This window comes from Cebus imitator, unplaced genomic scaffold (assembly GCF_001604975.1).
Source record: "Cebus imitator isolate Cc_AM_T3 unplaced genomic scaffold, Cebus_imitator-1.0 Scaffold304, whole genome shotgun sequence".
NCBI lineage: Eukaryota > Metazoa > Chordata > Mammalia > Primates > Cebidae > Cebus > Cebus imitator.
The window spans coordinates 1,061,381-1,081,699 of NW_016107619.1; the positions used below are offsets into that span (position 1 = coordinate 1,061,381).

Below are 20,319 nucleotides of genomic sequence, written 5' to 3' on the forward strand. Positions count from 1 at the left end.
TCCTTTGGATATATACCCAGTAATGGGATTGCTGGGTCAAATGGAATTTCTATTTCTAGGTCCTTGAGGAATTGCCACACTGTCTTCCACAATGCTTGAACTAGTTTACACTCCCACCAACAGTGTAAAAGTATTCCTATTTCTCCACGTCCTCTCCAGCATCTGTTGTCTCCAGATTTTTTAATGATCGCCATTCTAACTGGCGTGAGATGGTATCTCAATGTGGTTTTGATTTGCATTTCTCTAATGAACAGTGATGATGAGCATTTTTTCATGTGTTTGTTGGCCTCATGTATGTCTTGATTTGTAAAGTGTCTGTTCATATCCTTTGCCCACTTTTGGGCTTGTTTGTTGTTTTCTTGCAAATCTGTTTTAGTTCTTTGTAGATTCTGGATATCAGCCCTTTGTCAGATGGGTAGATTGCAAAAATTTTTTCCCATTCTGTTAGTTGCCGATTCACTCCAATGACTGTTTCTTTTGCTGTGCAGAAGCTGTGGAATTTAATTAGGTCCGATTTGTCTATTTTGGCTTTTGTTGCCAATGCTTTTGGTGTTTTGGTCATGAAGTTCCTGCCTACGCCTATGTCCTGAATGGTTTTGCCTAGATTTTCTTCTAGGGTTTTTATGATGTTACATCTTATGTTTAAGTCCTTAATCCATCTGGAGTTAATTTTAGTGTAAGGTGTCAGGAAGGGGTCCAGTTTCTGCTTTCTGCACATAGCTAGCTAGTTTTCCCAACACCATTTATTAATCATGGACTCCTTTCCCCATTGCTTGTTTTTGTCAGGTTTGTCAAAGATCAGATGGTTGTAGATGTGTTGTGTTGCCTCCGAGGCCTCTGTTCTGTTCCATTGGTCTATATCTCTGTTTTGGTACCAGTACCATGCTGTTTTGATTACTGTAGCCTTGTAGTATAGTTTGAAATCCGGTAGCGTGAGGCCTCCCAGTTTGTTCTTTTTGCTTAGAATAGACTTGGCTATGTGGGCTCTCTTTTGGTTCCATATGAAGTTTAAGCTGTTTTTTTCCAGTTCTGTGAAGAAGGTCATTGGTAGCTTGATGGGGATAGCATTGAATCTGTAAATAACTTTGGGCAGTACGGCCATTTTCACAATATTGATTCTTCCTAACCATGAACATGGAATGTTTCTCCATCTGTTTGTGTCCTCTCTTATTTCGTTGAGCAGCGGCTTGTAGTTCTCCTTGAAGAGGTCCTTTATGTTTCTTGTTAGTTGTATTCCTAGGTATTTTATTCTCTTTGTAGCAATTGTGAATGGCAGTTGGTTCTTGATTTGGCTCTCTTTAAGTCTGTTATTGGTGTATAGGAATGCTTGTGATTTTTCCACATTGATTTTGTATCCTGAGACTTTGCTGAAGTTGCTTATTAGTTTCAGGAGATTTTGGGCTGAGACGATGGGGTCTTCTAGATATACAATCATGTCATCTGCAAATAGAGACAATTTGACTTCCTCCTTTCCTATTTGAATACCCTTTATTTCTTTTTCGTGCCTGATTGCTCTGGCTAGAACTTCCAATACTATATTGAATAGGAGTGGTGAGAGAGGGCATCCATGTCTAGTGCCAGATTTCAAAGGGAATGCTTCCAGTTTTTGCCCATTCAGTATGATATTGGCTATTGTTTTGTCATAAATAGCTTTTATTATTTTGAGATACATTCCGCCAAACCTAGTTTATTGAGGGTTTTTAGCATAAAGGCTGTTGAATTTTGTCAAAGGCCTTTTCTGCATCAATTGAGATAATCATGTGGTTTTTGTCTTTGGTTCTGTTGATGTGGTGAATTATGTTTCTAGGCTTGTGTATGTTGAACCAGCCTTGTATCCCCAGGATGAAGCCTAATTGATCATGATGGATAAGCTTTTTGATGTGCTGTTGCAGTCAGTTTGCCAGTATTTTATTGAAGATTTTTGCATCTATATTCATCATGGATATTGGCCTGAAGTTTTCCTTTCTTGCTGAGTCTCTGCCGGGTTTTGGTATCAGGATGATGTTGGCCTCATAAAATGATTTGGGAAGGATTCCCTCTTATTGGATTGTTTGGAATAGTTTCAGAATGAAGGGTACCAGCTCCTCTTTGTATGTCTGGTAGAATTTGGCTGTGAACCCATCTGGACCTGGGCCTTTTTTGGGTGGTAGGCTCTTAATTGCTGCCTCAACTTCAGACCTTGTTATTAGTCTATTCAGGGTTTCGACTTCTTCCTCCCACTTGGGAGGATGCAAGCGTCCAGGAATTTATCCATTTCTTCCACGTTTACTAGTTTATGTGCATAGAGTTGTTTGTAATAATCTCTGATGATGGTTTGTGTTTCTGTGGAATCTGTGGTGATATCCCCTTTATCGTTTTTTATTGCATCTATTTGATTATTCTCTCTTTTCTTTTTTATTAACCTGGCTAGTGGTCTGTCTATATTGTTGATCTTTTCAAAACACCAGCTCCTGGATTTATTGATTTTTTGGAGAGTTTGTTGTGTCTCTATCACCTTCAATTCTGTTCTGATCTGAGTTATTTCTTGTCTTCTGCTAGGTATTGAGTTGTTTTTTTGTTGTTGTTGTTGTTGTTGTTGTTGTTGTTGTTTTTTATCTTGCTCCTCTAGCTCTTTCAATTTTGATGATAGGGTGTCAATTTTAGATCTTTCCTTGCTTCTCATTTGGGCATTTATTGCCATATATTTTCTTCTGGACAGTGCTTTAAATGTGTCCCAGAGATTCTGGTATGTTGTGTCTTCGTTCTTGGTTTCAAAGAACAGCTTTATTTCTGCCTTCACTTCGTTGTTTATCCAGTCAACATTCAAGAGCCAGTTGTTCAGGTTCCATGAAGCTGTGCGGTTCTGAGTTATTTTCTGTATTATGAGTTCTAAATTGATTGTGCTCTGGTCTGAGAGACTGTTTGTTATGATTTCCATTCTTTTGCATTTGCTGAAGAGTGATTTACTTCCAATTAGGTGGTCAATTTTAGAGTAGGTGTGATGTGGTGCTGAGAAGAATGTATATTCTGTGGATTTGGGGTGGAAAGTTCTGTACATGTCTACTAGATTTGCTTGGTCCAGGTCTGAGTTCAAGTCCTGGATATCCTTGTTAATTTTCTGTCTGGTTGATCTGTCTAATATTGACAATGGGGTGTTAAAGTCTCTAATGTAATAACCAATACATTTTACAATCTAACCCAATCTATGTTCATACAGTTAATATCTATCAGTTCAGCTGTTTTCAGTTCCATGTAATATAAGACAACACATAAATGACTTAAACAACAGCAGCCAGCAAATGTATCGTGTCACAATAAGAAGGCAAGATGCACATCAGCATCAAAATAGAGAAATTGCAGTCCTGCTTTGGTTAGGATCTATCTGTTGATTTTTATTTTTCTTTTTAAATTGTATTTATTTATTTATTTATTTTTGAAAGGGAGTCACTCTGTTGCCCAGGCTGGAGTGCAATGGCACGATCTCAGCTCACTGCAACCTCTGCCTCCAAGGTTCAAGTGATTCTCCTGCCTCAGCCTCCCAAGTAGCTGGGATTACAGACATCCGCCACCATGTGCCACACCCAGCTATTTTTTTTCTATTTTTAGTAGAGATGGGGTTTCACCATGTTGGTCAGGCTGGTCTTGAACTCCTGACCTCAGGTGATCCACCTGTCTTGGCCTACCAAAGTGCTGAGATTACAAGCGTGAGCCACTGTGCGTGTCCTATTTGTTGTTATAATAAAGACCCAAAATAACAATCACAATGGCTTAAAACACAGAATTCTATTTCTTTCTCATGAAAACCTTTGGGTAGGTGGCCCAGGGCTGATATGCTATCCAAAGTTCAGACTACTTAGATATTTTCCCTTTATTCCCTCTTTTGTTCTGAGACGGCTTCTTTAGTTCTCACATCACAGGTTTATTTCCAGAAGGAGGTTGGGAAGGAAGGAAAAAGGAGAAATAGTGCACATCCTTCCCTTTTAGGGGCTTCATCCATACGTTGCCCATGGCCCTTCCATTGCCTTGAGCTCAGTCACAGGGCCACGTAACTTAAAGAAAGCCTGAAAGATATTGTCTGTAACTTGTGGTGGTTCTATGTCAAGATATAAATTCTATTGCTATAAAAGAGGACTGTAAATTTTGCAGAACAATGTGCAACAGCTTAATTACTTTGTTAAGAAGCTTGGCTCTTTTCTTTTTGTTTCTCAGAGACTGAAATAGTCTCCCCTTCCAAAAGCCACAGGGCATGTGAAGGAGACTGGATACCTGAGCAAGAGCAGGGTGATGACGGGAAGAGATGGGAAAGGGCTGTGGCATGGGCATCCATGTCTACCTCAATCCTCATTCCTGAGTGCAAACTTTCTTCTCTAGCCAACCTCGATGATTTTTTACTTCATAGCCACATTTTGTGCTAAACTAAACTAATGCAAGCCCTTGCCTTCCCTCCACATAGAAGGGGATTCCACCTCCTTTCAGGCTACCCAAATCTAAACTTTCTTTCAAAGATTTGTTACTCCATAAAACTTCTGCACATGCATAAAACAGTGGCCGATGATCCTAATTCTGTACCAGTATTTCTAATATCTGGCATATATAGAGAACTGACTTGCTAATTACATTTGCATGAATAAATACAATTTCTTAAGAATGAAACTTTCTTTATTCTTTGTTTCTCCAGAGTTGTTTTTAGAGTGTCTTATGTGGAGCGGGCAACTGACTGATTTAAAAGATCGTAGTGTTATTTATTTAGGTTTAACACAGTTCAACCTGGAGACAGATGAATAAACAGATAGTTTTGCTGGTTTTTCTCCTGTGAGCCAGCGATCTTTCAAAAGACATTTTATTTACAAAACAATGAGGAATAGATTGTAAAAGTATAACTCTAAGTAAATTAACAAAAATGAGATAAAGTGAACTCTAGTTTATTATAATTTAAAAAAATATTTAAAAGGCAGAAAATCCAAGTTAAGTTGCTTATATCATAACAGTGAAATTAATGATCAATAGATGTGGACCAAATATGCTTGATTATTTTTTTAATGAAAAGTTTGGGCATAATGTAGGAGGGACAGTAAATATCTTAGCAGCAAAATATTTCTATAAATAAATGCCGCTTGAAGGCGCTCCATCAATATCACATTAGCATTTCTAGTTTTACCCCTATAATGTTATGTAGTAATAAAATATTAAATTAGTTACTGGAATTGTGATTACTTTTCTATATAATTTATATTGGAATAAAATAAATAGAAGACAGAATAAAATAAATAGACACTCCATAGAGAATAGCCTTTCAACTGAAATCAATATCTAATTAGTATAGAAATAAAAGTACTCAAATATTGTTGAGATAAATGTAAAAAATAGTGTAAAAGGAAATACTATGATTATGGAAACACTGCTTAGAGTCAACAGTATGATTAATAGTATTCAAAAAAACCAAGCACTCTAAAGGTATTTCTTGTCTTAATAAGCAAAAATAAAATTTCATGCTGCAATGAAGGGAAAAAAATCAAAAATTAAGGAGGAAACTTATACTGGAATAATAACTTATAAATAATTTTAAATAATTGTCCAATCATTTACAAAATTAAGCTATCAGTAACCTAGAAGCAGTCTTTTCTAAAGCTTAGAACAGGGCATAGTTAATGTCCATGTGTCAAACTGATATTAGCCTAAAAGCAAATTAAATATCCTAGCACTGTTATTTGCATGCAATCTAAACAGGGAAAAGTCTTAGCTAACTCTGAGATTGAGAATGTTGAACTTGATTTTACAATGGAATGAAACTGACTTTATAGTCAGTGATCACTTCCATGAATTATATGAAGTCTACAGTCAGGTTCAGAAATGATTTAACTTACTAAATGACATTGCAAAGATGATTATATGTCACTCTGAGTGCATCAGATTAAAAATGGTAGGAGGACCTATCGAAAAGTAGTCTTAGGAGAAATGACTAAATACATTGTTTTTGCCCTGGCTGCATGCCATGCTGTCTTCTCCCCTTGTGCCCGCTTCCTGGGCTGTTTCTCCTCCTACTCAGCATTTGTGTTCTGCTTTGCACCCCCATGCTGCAGAGAAGTATGATGCTTTACAGCCTTGTTATTCAAAGCCTGGCCCTCTGACCGACCACATGAGCATCACCGGGGACCTTGTTAGGATTTCAGAATCCCAGACTCCAATCCTGACCTCGAGAATCAGAATCTTAATATTTTCAAGAGATTCCTATGCACACAAAGCTTTGAGAAATATTGCTTTTGAGTCCCAAGAATCCGGTTTATACAGAACAGCAAGCTATTCTGATAAACACTGCACTGTTCATGGCTGTATGGTTCCAACAGAACACATTTCCATGTGATTTCTGGAGTCATGGTGCTATGACTGGTTTTCATGTCAGGTTTTACAAAACCAAATGTGGTTTCAAATGTAACACAAAGATTTAATTTAATTTTAAAATGTCTAATTTAACTTTTAAACACTGTAGATGAAAAACACCTTCAAAGTGCTTTGATGATTACCAGTGCATTCAGTTACGCTGTCAAGCTAACAATTTTTAGATTTGAAATAAAATTTCTTCCACTATCCCTGCTTAATTAAGTAATACACTTACACTACAAAGTAAGCTACTACAAACAAACAAACAAATCTGGTACCATTTGCAATTTCTTCTATTTGTGAATCTCAAATTTCCAATGCTTTGCAATTAAAATCAAGTTGAGAAATAAAAGGGATGCTATGGGTAAAATAAAAGTGCAACTGTCATCCATAGCCCTGGAGTGAATTGTGACATCCATCTAAGCAGCCACTCTATGTGGATTTATTTCGCATTAAGTAATTGGAACCCGCTTGACCTTCCAAAATATAGCTTTCATTTGTCTTATGTATTGGAGTCTAAATAAATGTTATTTGAATAAAATGCATTTTGATTCTAAATCATTTTGAAAGGCTGAAACTAAAAGTACAATTCCGAAGGAGAGAGCAGGGCTGTCTGGAGCCGGAGTTAATTTGATACATCACTTCTTCTGGAGTCCTTTGATCACAACACATTGACACCTGTGAACTTCTCTTCTGTATCTTCCTGATCCCAGTCAAGTCATTCTCAAGTAGAAGCAGTTGAGTCATTTTGATTCATTTTTGATGTGAATCAAACTTTCAAGCTAGGACATGCCATGAAACAAATTACGCATTCCCTGTGGCCTACTAAAAAAATTAGTTTATTAGAGCAAGAATCTGGATTTGAGAATAAAATCATAGAAACAAATAATGTATATTTCTCACAGTAAAAGAAATATTTGTTCTAAAATTACTTCAATTTCTTTGTGGTGTAACTTTCTAGCATTGAATTCATCCATTCTTTCAGTCAATGTGTCAATAGGTGGTTACTGACTGTGCACCTAGTTATGTAAAAGACTGTAAGATAAAAACCGCTAATTGTAGGAATCTCAGTTCAGAAGAGACAGGTGCTCAACACATCATTACTAAGCAGTGTAATAATAGTGTATTGGACATAGGTTACTGGTTCTAGGAAATAATAGGAAAGGGGCTGCTAGGTTAATTAGTATTTTATTTTGCTTGGTAACTGGCCCTAACTTTTTAAGAAATATGTATGGTGATAGGGTTTGCAATTATATTTGAATCAAGTTGGTTTGGAAATAAAGCATTTTCCATCATTAAGAATTACAATGTCCATAATCATCATAGGGAGAATGTCAGTTTTAAAAAGGAGAACTGGCTAGGGATGGTGGCTCATGCCTGTAATCCCAGCACTCTGGGAGGCTAGAGCGGGTGGATCACTTGAGGTCAGGAGTTTGAGACCAGCCTGACCAACATGGTGAAATTCTGTCTCTACTAAAAATACAAAAATTAGCCAGATGTCATGGTGCATGCCTGTAATCCCAGCTACTCAGGAAGCTGAGGCAGGAGAATCACTTGAACCCGGAGGCAGAGGTTGCAGCGAGCCAAGATGGCACCACTGCACTCCAGCCTGGGTGACAGAGCAAGACTTTATCTCAGAAATAAATAATAAAAATAAGAATTATAAAAAACAAGAGAAATATTAAAATTCCATCTAAATACAAAAAAATACTTTTGAAGAAATCCTTAATACTGAATTTTGGAAGTATAGTCGGACCTCTATATTTGTGAATCCATCTGTGAATCCAACAAATGGCAGATAGAAAAGAAACAATTAAAAAAATTACAATGATAAATCTAAGTAATCTAGAGATGATTTAAATTATATGGGAGGCTATGCATAGATTATATGCAAATACTATACCATTTTATAACAGGGACTTGAAAATGCATGGATTCCATTATCTGTAGGGTAGGGAGGTGGTGTAGAACAATCTCCCCACAGATACGGAGGGATAACTTGTATTAATTTAATCTCACTTGATGGTACAGGCTTTTTGCGTGTGTGTAAGAACACTGTAATCTTTTCTATCATGGAGATGATTTTCTACTTTGCCCATTATTTACGCCACAATTAGATTACAGCCTGGTTTTCCTTTGCTACTCACTACACTTCTGCACTACTTCTGAATTAATTGATATAATGAGCTAATGTGAATTACTTTCAATATTAGGCTGAGCTAATATTAACCCACAATAATTTAGAAAGTAAATTTACCATACAACATCTCTAAATACTGAATTCCAAAACTAAGTATCAAGGATGTTTTAGTTTTATGTCATTTTGAAGTGTCTAGCCCATTGCTTCCTTCCATGATACAGAGAACCACTTGCTCTGGATGTAAACACCTTCTGCCATGTGTGGGTGCCTCAGGGCTTGTACAGCATAGTGGCTGTAGGAAAGGTCAGACCACCTACTGCTTTCCCTCTTCCACCTCCTTATCCGTGCTTTTTTCACCTATTCTGCTAGGCACCATATTCAACATTTTAATAATAAACATACAACTCTTCAGGCCCAGGCGAAGTGTTCTGAACTTTATGAAGTACTTTATTTATTATCCACCTGTAACTCCTCTACTATCCAAATTTCTATAGCATTTCATATCTCTTTTATGACTCATCAAATTCTTCTGGGTTTGCATTTTTCATGAATCAGATCTCCGCCCCACCTCCAGCCAAACTGTAAAATCTCTGAAGATAAAGGATCTTTGTAGCCTTGATAACACAGAGCCCAAATTTTATAAAAAGAGTCTATTAAACTTTGGGTGAATTTTTCATTCCTCATGATCATTCAACAAGATGCTTTTCTTTATATTGTATCGTTCCCCAATAATGTTTTTTTCCTCTCATTTTCTTCTCTTGCAGTCCTGTCCCTTTATTGAGTCTCAACCCAAAAACTTTTAATTGTGCCCAAAATGTACATGTGATTCCTCGTGTGAAATCCCATAGTACTTTATTTTTCCCTGCATTATGCTGTTTTCCATTTCTTCCTTGTATTGTGGTTTTCATACATACTACATCTACTTCAATATAAACCATAAGCTCTTCTGCAAGGCTGTAAACACAATGTTCGTCATCTGTTTTCCATAGTGCTGTGCCTAAAGCAAGTGCTCAATCAGTGTTTGTTGCAGGAGTAAAGGTTTGTAAAAACTCGTGGAAGAACAGCACAGCTACTCGGGGTGGGGGCAGGGAGGGGGCTCCATGCCAAACTGAGCCAACCCCTGCTATAGATGGCTTTAGGCATGGGTAATGGTAAATTGAGAACAGGAGTTGGAGATTGCTATTGCTGAGGCCAGCTCTATCAGATTTTGTAGCAAGGAACTACTAGGGAACTATGATAAAGGTGTTGCTTGCAAGGTGGCTTTTCATCTGTCCTTTACCTGTGACCCATGATTATAGATTCTGCTATTTTAATCTAGAAGAGTTTTCCTATTTTTGACAATTTCCTACTAAAGTCTAGATGTCTTTTGTGAATACTGGTGCATCACAGTGAATACCTTTGTTATCTGTGAGCATCTTAACCAGGATTAAAAAAAAAATCATGTCATGGGGTAGATGAAGAGAGGAACTGATGGGAGTGATGAGGGTGGAACCAGGAGAAATAAAAGGGTTTGTGCCATTGAAACGGGTGTTTCAGGACAAATTTCAACCTCACAATTTCTGAGGGACAGTCAAGCTGTGCCCTGGAGGCTGTGTTTCAGATACCTACACCTTCCATTTGTTGGCCCACTATTTCCTGCCTATTAATTAACTATTAATACTACAGGAACATTATCTCCAAACCTAAAATTACTTGTAAGACAGAGATCATTGTCCTATTTTTCAAAGGTGAAAACTAAGGTTCAAAGAGATTAAATTAAGTAGTCACAATTAGTTATCTTAATGAAAAGATATAAATTTGAACACAAAACCTGTGTTTTTTCCCCTGTGTTATGCTTGCTGCCTCTTTAAGTAGGCTGCTTTTATTATCCAGTGGGAAATAGGGAGAGGTGCTTGGAAGACTTAGAAACCCTTTCTTTCTCGTTTAGTTTATTTTCATTGCTGTTGTCATGGCATTATTTCAAAAACTCAAATTGCTGTGAAAAACCTGGTGATGCCCCTCGTTAAGTCAGTATTTGACTTAATAAAGAACTGAATAAAATAAGAAATAAGACAGCTTATCTTCTTTCACCAGGAGGAAACTTAGTTGTCTCTGTTGTGGGGTAAAAGAAAAATAAAATGAATCTGTGATATTCAAATAAATCCCTCAGTTGTTTGTTAGTATCTACTGTTTACTCAAAAATGGGAAGCACCAGGCCTGTGATATATCATCTTTGTTGCGCTTGGCACCTTCCATCATGAATCATATTAATCTGCTTAAACTAACAAGGATTAATTACCTTGGTAAGACAACCTGGCATTGAAATGATATATTGCCCAGGCAGCTTGGAATTTGGCCACTCATAAATCTCATTTGTTGTTGGTTTATTTCTGTTTGTCTCTTTCTCTGACAGATGTGTGCCCAATCACTGTGAGCATGGTGGAAAGTGTTCGCAAACATGGGACAGCTTCAAATGCACTTGTGATGAGACAGGATACAGTGGGGCCACCTGCCACAACTGTGAGTGCCAATTTATCTCACTTTAATCTTGTAATTGCATGAGAATCTCAAGTTTTTAGCTATGCTTTAAAGCTCAGCAACCTGAATAATCCACGTAATACATCACTCGAATCTGGAAAACCAAGATTCAGTTGTCATTTCTCCAAAAAATAGCATTCTACCTGTTAAAATATGTTCCCTGGTGGCAATCGGCTCAAAAAGAAGGTCCAACATTTTCACTATTGCATAAACCCGTGGTTGAGATTGGAAGGACACACTTGGATTTGCCTCTCTGTGTCTAACCTATGTCTATGTGGGTTGATTGTTTGGGAAATTGTGTTAGTGTGATGTCTCTGGCTGGACCCTCATTTATCAATTAATCAGAGAGGGAGACAGAGTGTAATTGGAACATTTAGTTTCTGGATGATAGCTGCCTCATGCCTTAGCCCAACTATTTGGCTACCTTTATTTAGATAAAAGAAATGAGTCAGAAATGGAATATCTAAAAGTTAATAGACGTAAAATGAAAACATAAGAAGGCATAAATATTATTAAATGGCAAAAATAAAAAGTAATATGCAAAAATGATTAGTAAAACATAAATGTGCCTTGCTTTTTATAGTAGCTTTATTCCAAAGGTTAAATAAAAATTAATTTTTTTACTTAAAAAATTATTAATTTAATGCTAACTCTATAAATGTAATATTAATTTTCCAATAATGCATCGCCATTTGCGAAACACTTGAAAACAAAGCACTTTTGAGAACAGGTTTGGCATAAATCATAATTAAGAGAATCAACTGTCGGGTAGGGTGTACATCTATCTGTGCTTGTGTGTGTGTGTGTGTGTGTGTGTGTGTGTGTGTGTGTGTGTGTGTGTGTAGGGAAGGAAGAATGAGGAAAAAAAGAGAGAATTCAACCTTCTCTCAATGTGCCCAAACACTGAAACTCTAATATCTAAACCCTCTGATTATACGAATAAAACGCTCTTCATTTTACTTTTAGGAAATAGTGACAAGAAAGCTATCTCAGAGTAGAGCCCTGGGTACCATAAAAATGTCATACAGTCTCTAATCCTTTCCATTGTGTTATTTGTAGTAATATGCAGCAAGAAATCATGTTTTGAATGTATTATAAAATGTTGACTTAAAATGTTGCACACATTTATTTAGGTAGATATTCAAAAATAAGGCAAAGGAAATATTGACAAAACTAACAATGGGAAGATGTAAACAAAGTCAAAATAGACAGACACTTAGTAGATTCATTATCTGTGTTTACATATTTGAAAGTATTTTGATGAATAAAGAACAAAAATGATATGGAAATTAATTCAAAGAAAAGAGGTAAAACTAAAATTATGCCTTACCAATCACATCAAAATATTAACGTTCAGCATATGACATTCATTATATAAACAATGATGCTAAAATTATATAACTTTGATGAAACTGGGTACCTTCACTCCATTCGTATAATTTGTATCGTGTATTATAAGTACCATATTGAATCACAAGGCATCTTGTTCCTGAAATACGGTGATGCTAACCAATGGTAAAGAGCAAGAACTCAGTGGTGGTTGCAAGGATCTTCTATCTCACTGATGACTTTTATAATGAATTGAAAAGCAAGTTATTCTTTTTTTATATATCTGCTTCCATCATTAAAACACACAGCAACAATACAAAAAATTTTAAAAATGTATGCTATTGGTTGAGTAGTTGAGGTTTGTTTTGTTTAAGGGTAATAACTCCAAGGATTAGAAATACCTTAATTGTGTTTATTTGGCGCTAGTTGGCAGCTCGAAACGTTTTTAATATAGGAAAATTGTCTTTTGTTCTGCTGCTCCTTCCTACTTTTTCCTTGCTGCATTTTTTTGGATCTTTAAAAGCAGAATCATATAAAAAGGCTGAGCACAGTGGCTCACACTCATAATCCCAGAATTTTGGGAGGCCTAGGTGAGCGGATCATGAGGCTAGGAGTTCAAAACCAGCCTGGCCAACATAGTGAAATCCTGTCCTTACTAAAAATACAAAAATTAGCTGGGCATGGTGTGCATGCTTGTAATCCCAGCTACTCGAGGGGCTGAGGCAGGAGAATTGCTTGAACCAGGACCTGGGAGGCAGAGGTTGCAATGAGCCCCTGCACTCAAGCCTGGCCTACAGAGAGAGACTTTGTCAAATAAATAAATAAATAAGCCAGAGTTTTTGTTGTCTTCTCCAAATGAAGCCAAAATTTTGAATATCGAACATGTGCATGAATAGAGGTGAAAATGCCATACTGCATAATTCAAGAGAGGGTTGGCTGGAGACTATTTTGTTTTGAAACATATACATTGTAGCTAATCGAAGGCCCTTTGCCTCCTAATAACCTGAAAGACTTGATACATTCTTACCCACATGGACTTGCTAAAAATTTCACACAGCACATAATGTAAGAAGATATAATGTATGCCATTCAGTTTCACACAGAATGAACAATTTTATATTTTTACTAAATCAGTAACCACATTCATAGCAAGAAGATCAAAATGAAAAGACCCCAGTTTCTGATATTTCTGACACTAGCGATAAAATCATCAGGCTGTGTGCCTTTGTGGTAAATCATTTGATTTTTCTTGGACTTTCTTCGACTGAAGTCTTTTGGCTTTCTAAAAGCCAATGAGCTGAGATTTGCAGCTGCTTATTCTGTGTGCTGTGGATTCAAACTTTGCAAGTTACATAAAATATTTTGCTTCATTCTTTTCTGCAGAAGACATTCATCTTGAAATTATGCTAATTATTTAAAATAGTATTTTTTAATTTAAAAAAAAAAGTAGCTGGCTAAAATCTAAAGTCTAACATGACCAAACATTTGTTAGAGTTTCAAACATTATAGGTTACTGTATTTTACCACACTTTCTACACCAGCCCAGGCTTGGTCAAGTGGAGACAGCGGTGTTATGAGTGCCCTGTGATCATCCAGGCTAGAAGTTCTAGTTCAAGATGGAACAAAGAAAACCTTTTGCTTGTTCACACTGCCTTGCATTGACTTTGACTCTACCATTTTCTAATTTGTACCCTAAGCCATTTCAATTATTTGAGCTTCAGTTTTCTCCTGTATGAAATAGATAAGCAACAGTGCTCACCTCATCAAGCCATTGAGAGATTAAATGAAATGACTCACTGAAGGTGCTGAGAAAAATTTCGGCATATGTGGTACTCAAGAAATTTTTGTCATTTCATCACTTTCAGAGCAGTTGTCCTTTTGCTCTGAACTTGTTTACCAATAATTGCTCACATCACACAGTTTGTCTCTTAATTTCATAAATTGTTTTCTATCACTTTTATGGCAGATTTGGACTGCAGTAAATGATGGGTTTCCATAGTATTTTTCTCCAGAAGAATTTAAGAGCATTAAGAGAAATCTGTATGCTTCCTAAACCTATGTCTTTTTTTTCATTTGTTGGTTTGTTTATACATGGGGACTTTGTTTTTACATAAATTATCTGTAGGGCTTAGAGGATTGTCATTCATGAACCACTCCCCTGAGGAGCCAGGATGTCTCCCTTTGAGTTGAGGAGACAATCCCACAAAGCCAAGGATCACAGAAGATAGATCACAGGAAAGGGAAAGCCAGTTTTTATTGCCTAAAAACAAAAGAGATTAGTTTGTGACAAAATGCAAATACATTAAATTGTTGCAGTTTTATACTTGAAAAAAATTGCTGATATAGGCATTCCACTCTCAATAAATCTCTTAAGAACTGACTAGTATAGCATACCTGAACACCAATCCATGACTAGAGACTAAAGTGATCATGTTGAGTAGTTTGTGTGTATCCATTGGATTGACTAATAGCTGCTTCACTCTCCCAAAAGCACTGGAAGAATGTGTCTTGGTAGGAAAACTTCATGTTTCTAGCTGCAGTCTTTCCTCTTAGCAGCGCTGTATAGATACGTTCCAGCTGATCTCCAAGATTTGCAATACTTCAAATGCTCTTTAGTATCTACTTATCATCTTGTTTTTCACACGTATGTTCCTTACACTTTCACAATTATTTTACGTCATTTATTTTACATAAATTTAAAAAACGATCCCTTATCTCAAGGCTTTGTTATCTCCTTAATATGCTGTTGGGTCCTCTCAGACTTTAGTCATTCTTATATATATTATTAGTTCCTTATGTGAAACTGCTTTAACAATTCCTTAGCATATCCTCAATAATATAAAAACTTTTGGCTATGAAATGAGTGCAAGAGGTTAAAGGATAGTATTTTAGTATTTAACAAAAATAAGCAATGTTAGCCTTGGAAATTTATTAAATGCCATATATGCATTCTGACAGGCAATGTTTTTGCAGATCTTTTTATTAAAGCAGAGAGTTTCACATTGCCCGGATATATAGACATAACGTTACCAGTGGAAACAGTAGGAGGTAAACTAGATGACCTATATAATTCTCTTTTAATTTTAAGATGACAAGATTTAAAAAAAAAAATCTGAAATACTAGTAAAGAACAGATCCTGATCTTGCCAAATAAAGCAAAAGTAAAATTTTTTCTAGCCAATGCTGGAGAAAAATTTAAATGGAAAAAGTAACAGTTCTACATGCTATTTGCTGGAGCATTCCCTCTGGGTTCCTCGATGTATAAACTGTAAATTCTGTTGTACCTTATTACAGCACACATGAGAAGCGCAGTGGATTTCAACAGCACATACCATGTTGTTTATAATCCACTGTACCTATAAGTGATTTAATTCAAAGAATAATTTTCAAAGCCAATTTAATCCTACTTACTGTAGTCACACTAACACAGGGCATAATGACCTACATTTATCGGCACAAAGAAACTTGGTGTCTCTGTGTGTTTGAGGTTTCTACAACTTAGGCATCAGTGATAACTTGGAGTTTGAGCATTGCTACGAAAACAGTCACTGGGTAGAATTGTGTTGGGTATTGTCTTAGTCCATGTACACACTTCTATAAAGTCATACCTAGACTGGATAATTTATAAACGAAAGAAGTGTAGTTGACTCACAGTTCCACATAGCTGGGGAGGCCTCAGGAAACTTACAATCATGGTGGAAAGCAGAGGAAGCAAAGACCTTCTTGACATGGTGGCAGGAGGGAGAATTTCAAGTAAAGGGGGAAGAACTGCTTAAAAAACTATCATCTTGTGAGAATTCACTCACTATCCTGAGAACTCACTTACTTTCATGAAAGCAGCATGGAGGAAACTTCCCCCGTGATCCAATCACCCCCCTCCCTCAATGTGTGGGAATTACAGGTCCCTCCCACAACACGTGAGGATTACAATTTAAGGTGAGATTTGGGTGGGGACACAGAAGCCAAACCATATCAGATACCTAAAATAAAACCTAGATATTTCACCTTGGGGAATTGGAATCCATCCTTTGAGGCAAGTTCACCTGGCTTGCCAGGTCCTACTTGGTACGGCCTTGCCTTTAACGTGATTTCCTCCCCTACTTCTCCTCCCATTCTCCCCTTCAGTGCACTGGCCTCCTTTCAGTCTTGGATGTATGCCCTGCACTCTGACACTCTTCCCTTCCTATACCACTGCTCCTACCACAGGACATTTGCACATCTCCCTCTCTGCTTTGTCTAGTACATTTCTACTCCTCTCTCAGATTTCGGCTCAATAGTCATCTCAGAAAGACTTTCCATGACCCTGTCATTAGGTCAAATCCTCTTAATCTAAAACACACATCTCTTTTAGCACTAGCAGTGGTTATGATTTTGCATTTATTACTCATAATTATTTAATAATATCTGTCTCCTCCACTGGACCATACATCTCTGGCAGGAGATCTTGCCATATTTCACCCACCATTTTAAACCAGAGGCTCGCCCAGCACAGAATATGCATGTAGTGAATATGTACTGCCTTCAAGCATTTGTGAATGTCAAGGAGTATTCAGAGCATCAAGTGTTTTGTTTTGTTTTTAATTTTATTCAATGCCCTTTATACAACATTATGAAGATAGTGAAGCTATAAGGGTAGAGTAAAGTTAAAGGGGAGAAAAGAAAAATAGAATAAAGTACAATAACAAATAAAATATGGATAAATGGAAGGCGGAGAGGGTAGTAACAATAACAATAGCAGGAACTACCACAAGACATTAAACATTATTCTAAGAAATTATATGGAGGAATTCAGTATCTTAGCAAACAAATCTACACATTTCAAATTATCGTTAAGGAAAATACTGTGCGTGTTAAGACACCCCATTCATTACTGCAGTTCGTGAGATCTATGGTATTATAGTAACAGTAACAAAGTAAGTTGCAACAAAAACGATATCTTAAATCAGCAGTCTGCAATCTTTTTGCCACCAGGAGCCAGTTTTATAGGAGACAGTTTTTCCACATACCAGCTCGGGGAGAAGGGGGAGAGGATGGTCAGGATGAAACTGTTCCACCTCAGATCATCATGCATTAGTTGGATTCTCGCCTAGATTCCTCATATGCACAGTTCACAACAGGTTTCAGGATCCTTTGAGAATCTAATGTTGCCGCTGATCTGATAGGAGACTGAGATCAGGCAGTAATACTCGCCACCTGCTGTGAGGCCCAGTGCCTAACAGGTTAGGGACCCTTTACATCATAGAGTGTGATCCGTTACTATACTGGCTGGTTGTAGGAGCTATACTAAAATAGATACAGATATGTTTAAATAATGCCTAGTACATGGCAAGAAGTTTATTTTAAGCTGTGTATAAAATCTGAATAATGTGAACATAACACTCTTTTGATTTATCGTGTAATATTATACATGTATCCTTGCTGCAGGGAAATTATGGAAAGGGAAAAATCACTCAGAGTTTAAAATTAGATGTCCTGATGTCAAACCCTCAGATTCTCAGGCTATTTGGGCAAACTTACTTCTCCATCAGTTGATCACGTTTAAGTTCCAGAAAAATGACTGTCTCCATACTTTCTAAATCTTCTGTTTCCTCAGACACTCTTGCTGCATTAGTGTGCATTTCACTCACACTTATAGAAGGTGAAGTCAGCTTTTCCAGTCCATGCCACAGGTTACTTGACAGCAATAAAATAAGAAATATTCAGATTTAATCACCTTCCTCCCATCTATTTTCCCTGTCTCCTCTCTGCTATCTTGGTTTTGTGTTTTTAGACAAGTCATTTAATGCCTCTAAACTTGTTTCCTCTTGAAAATTCAATGAGATATTGTTTATTAAGTGCTTTGTACATTTAGAAAATGTCCAGCTTTTTAGGAACTAATGCCACCACGTTTCAAAAAAAACACCTAGTCTAATTTTACTTTGAGTACAAGTTGCACATACTGATCAGTATATTCTTCATTCAGTACACACACCATATTTTCATATCCGTGATTCTCAAGGTAAAGATCATAGTATATCTCAATATTTAAGTAAATGCTCATTGAAAAGTTAAAGGGTTTTATTAGAAAATATAATAGCCACACTGGCTGATTTATATGCTTGGGGTATATCTCCTCTTTCTAATCTAGATATGGTATTATGCAGTCAGATTTTGCTTCCATGTTATCAAGTGAGCAACTGCCAAATTCTTCCAATTTTACCTCCCATCCCATTCTCACACCGTGACCTACATCAGATGCTCAGTGTGTCCCAGTTATTAAGGAGTGACTATGGGACACAACTGCAGGACCACAGAACACTAGGATGCATATTCCTATCATCACTTATTCATTCTTCAATATGTTGAGAGCTGACTCCATTCCATATATGGAATAGATGCTGGAGTGTGAAGCAGAGAATGGAAGATGGCAAGAATACTAGGATGTAGCCCCCTCCAAAAACAGTGTATAGTTTCATTAAAAATAAAAGTTCTTATCACCTTATTTCTACATCTCTGGTTCACCAGGATTGTGATCTTGGAATAAATTTTACTGCATGCTTACCTCTTAGAATCTAGTTTGGTATTTTTCATGTTTACAAAATATGGATACATAGGGAAAAAATAAAATTATTTAATATTTTGTCACTAATTATTTGTTTCCAGCAATCATTTCAGCTTTTCAGATTGTATTTTCAAATGATTTGTTTTGCTTTATTTCTGGGTTGGTTTGTTTGCTTGTTTGCTTGTTTGTTTTACCAGATGGATAGGGAGGAATCAGAGTAAGGTGATACCACTTCAGCGTGGTGCTTGGTAGAGAATGTGGTTCTCAATAGAATATATACAAGTAAAATATTAATAAGCCCTTGCTCAGCTGTATGCATTGTCTAGAGGAAAAGCTTACTTTCTCACCAGAGTTAAAGCATTGGGAGCAAAGGCAAGCAGTGGCAAGTGGTGTCGCTTCCTGAAATCACACTTATTGCACAAAGAAGCAATCCTCCCAGACTTTCCTTTACTCTCAAATTCATCTGGTGCCTACAGATAAAATAAGATGGAAAGAACTGAGAAGGTACTACCTGGGTGGAAATGTTGGAAGGGGATTTAAAGACCATTCTATCTTTCAACTGCAACCAAAATAAATTACACTGGATTAAAATAGTGCAGGTCATTTGGAGAAACACAGCCCAAAGACCTTTACATTTCTAAGGCAGACCAAATTTCAAATTAATCCCATCTTTCATGCCTTGCCTTGGAATGATGACCAAGATTAAACATAGAGGGAAAGGATTTAATTTCAGTTTTACAAAGACTCTTTCAATAGTTTCAAAAATATTTCTTTCTCTTTGAGTCTTTGCAAAAAAATACCAAAGTTGATCTGCAAATGCATACTGAAAAGCAGTGTGCTGTAGAGACATGCTGTGATCCTATGAACTTCCCTGAAGCTATAAAATGCCAGTGCTAGGTCTTGAGGGAGCTAGCATTATTCATTAAACTCCCTGTAGTTTCAATCCCAGTCTGTGTTTTATCCAAGGTTCAGAGTGAAGAGAAAAAGGAATAGAAAACACCCATTTTAACACATTTGTCAGGTTGAATTATGGAAAAAGAGAATATAGGGAAAGAGGCTAGTTTAATTTGAAGATAAGAAAGAGAACTTCAGGAAGGTTTATATCTGCTCATAAAAAAAAAAGGGAAGGAGAATTAGAGTAAAAATAATATGTGTCTCTCCTCATTTTTTAACTTCTCCCAAATCAAACTGTATGGTTTCTATTTTTACATTAGTCACTAAGTTTCTATGGCAAATCTTTAGCTTTTCAAAGTTGGTGTATAGGATTATCTTTTTCTTTTTTTTTCTTTTCTTTTCTGAGACGGAGTTTTGCTCTTGTTACCCAGGCTGGAGTGCAATGGCGCGATCTCGGCTCACCGCAACCTCCGCCTCCTAGGTTCAGGCAATTCTGCCTCAGCCTCCTGAGTAGCTGGGATTACAGGCATGCACCACCATG

At 36.8% G+C, this 20,319-nt stretch overlaps 1 protein-coding gene across 1 annotated transcript in view; it reads left to right on the plus strand.

Moving 5' to 3' along the window:
* The window catches only part of CNTNAP2 (contactin associated protein 2), a 1,742,807-nt gene that overhangs the window by 814,513 nt on the left and 907,975 nt on the right, over nucleotides 1-20,319 (plus strand). The window contains exon 11 of the mRNA XM_017502914.1: nucleotides 10,890-10,996. Coding sequence (XP_017358403.1) covers nucleotides 10,890-10,996 — 107 coding nt within the window. The remainder of the gene's footprint in view (nucleotides 1-10,889; nucleotides 10,997-20,319) is intronic.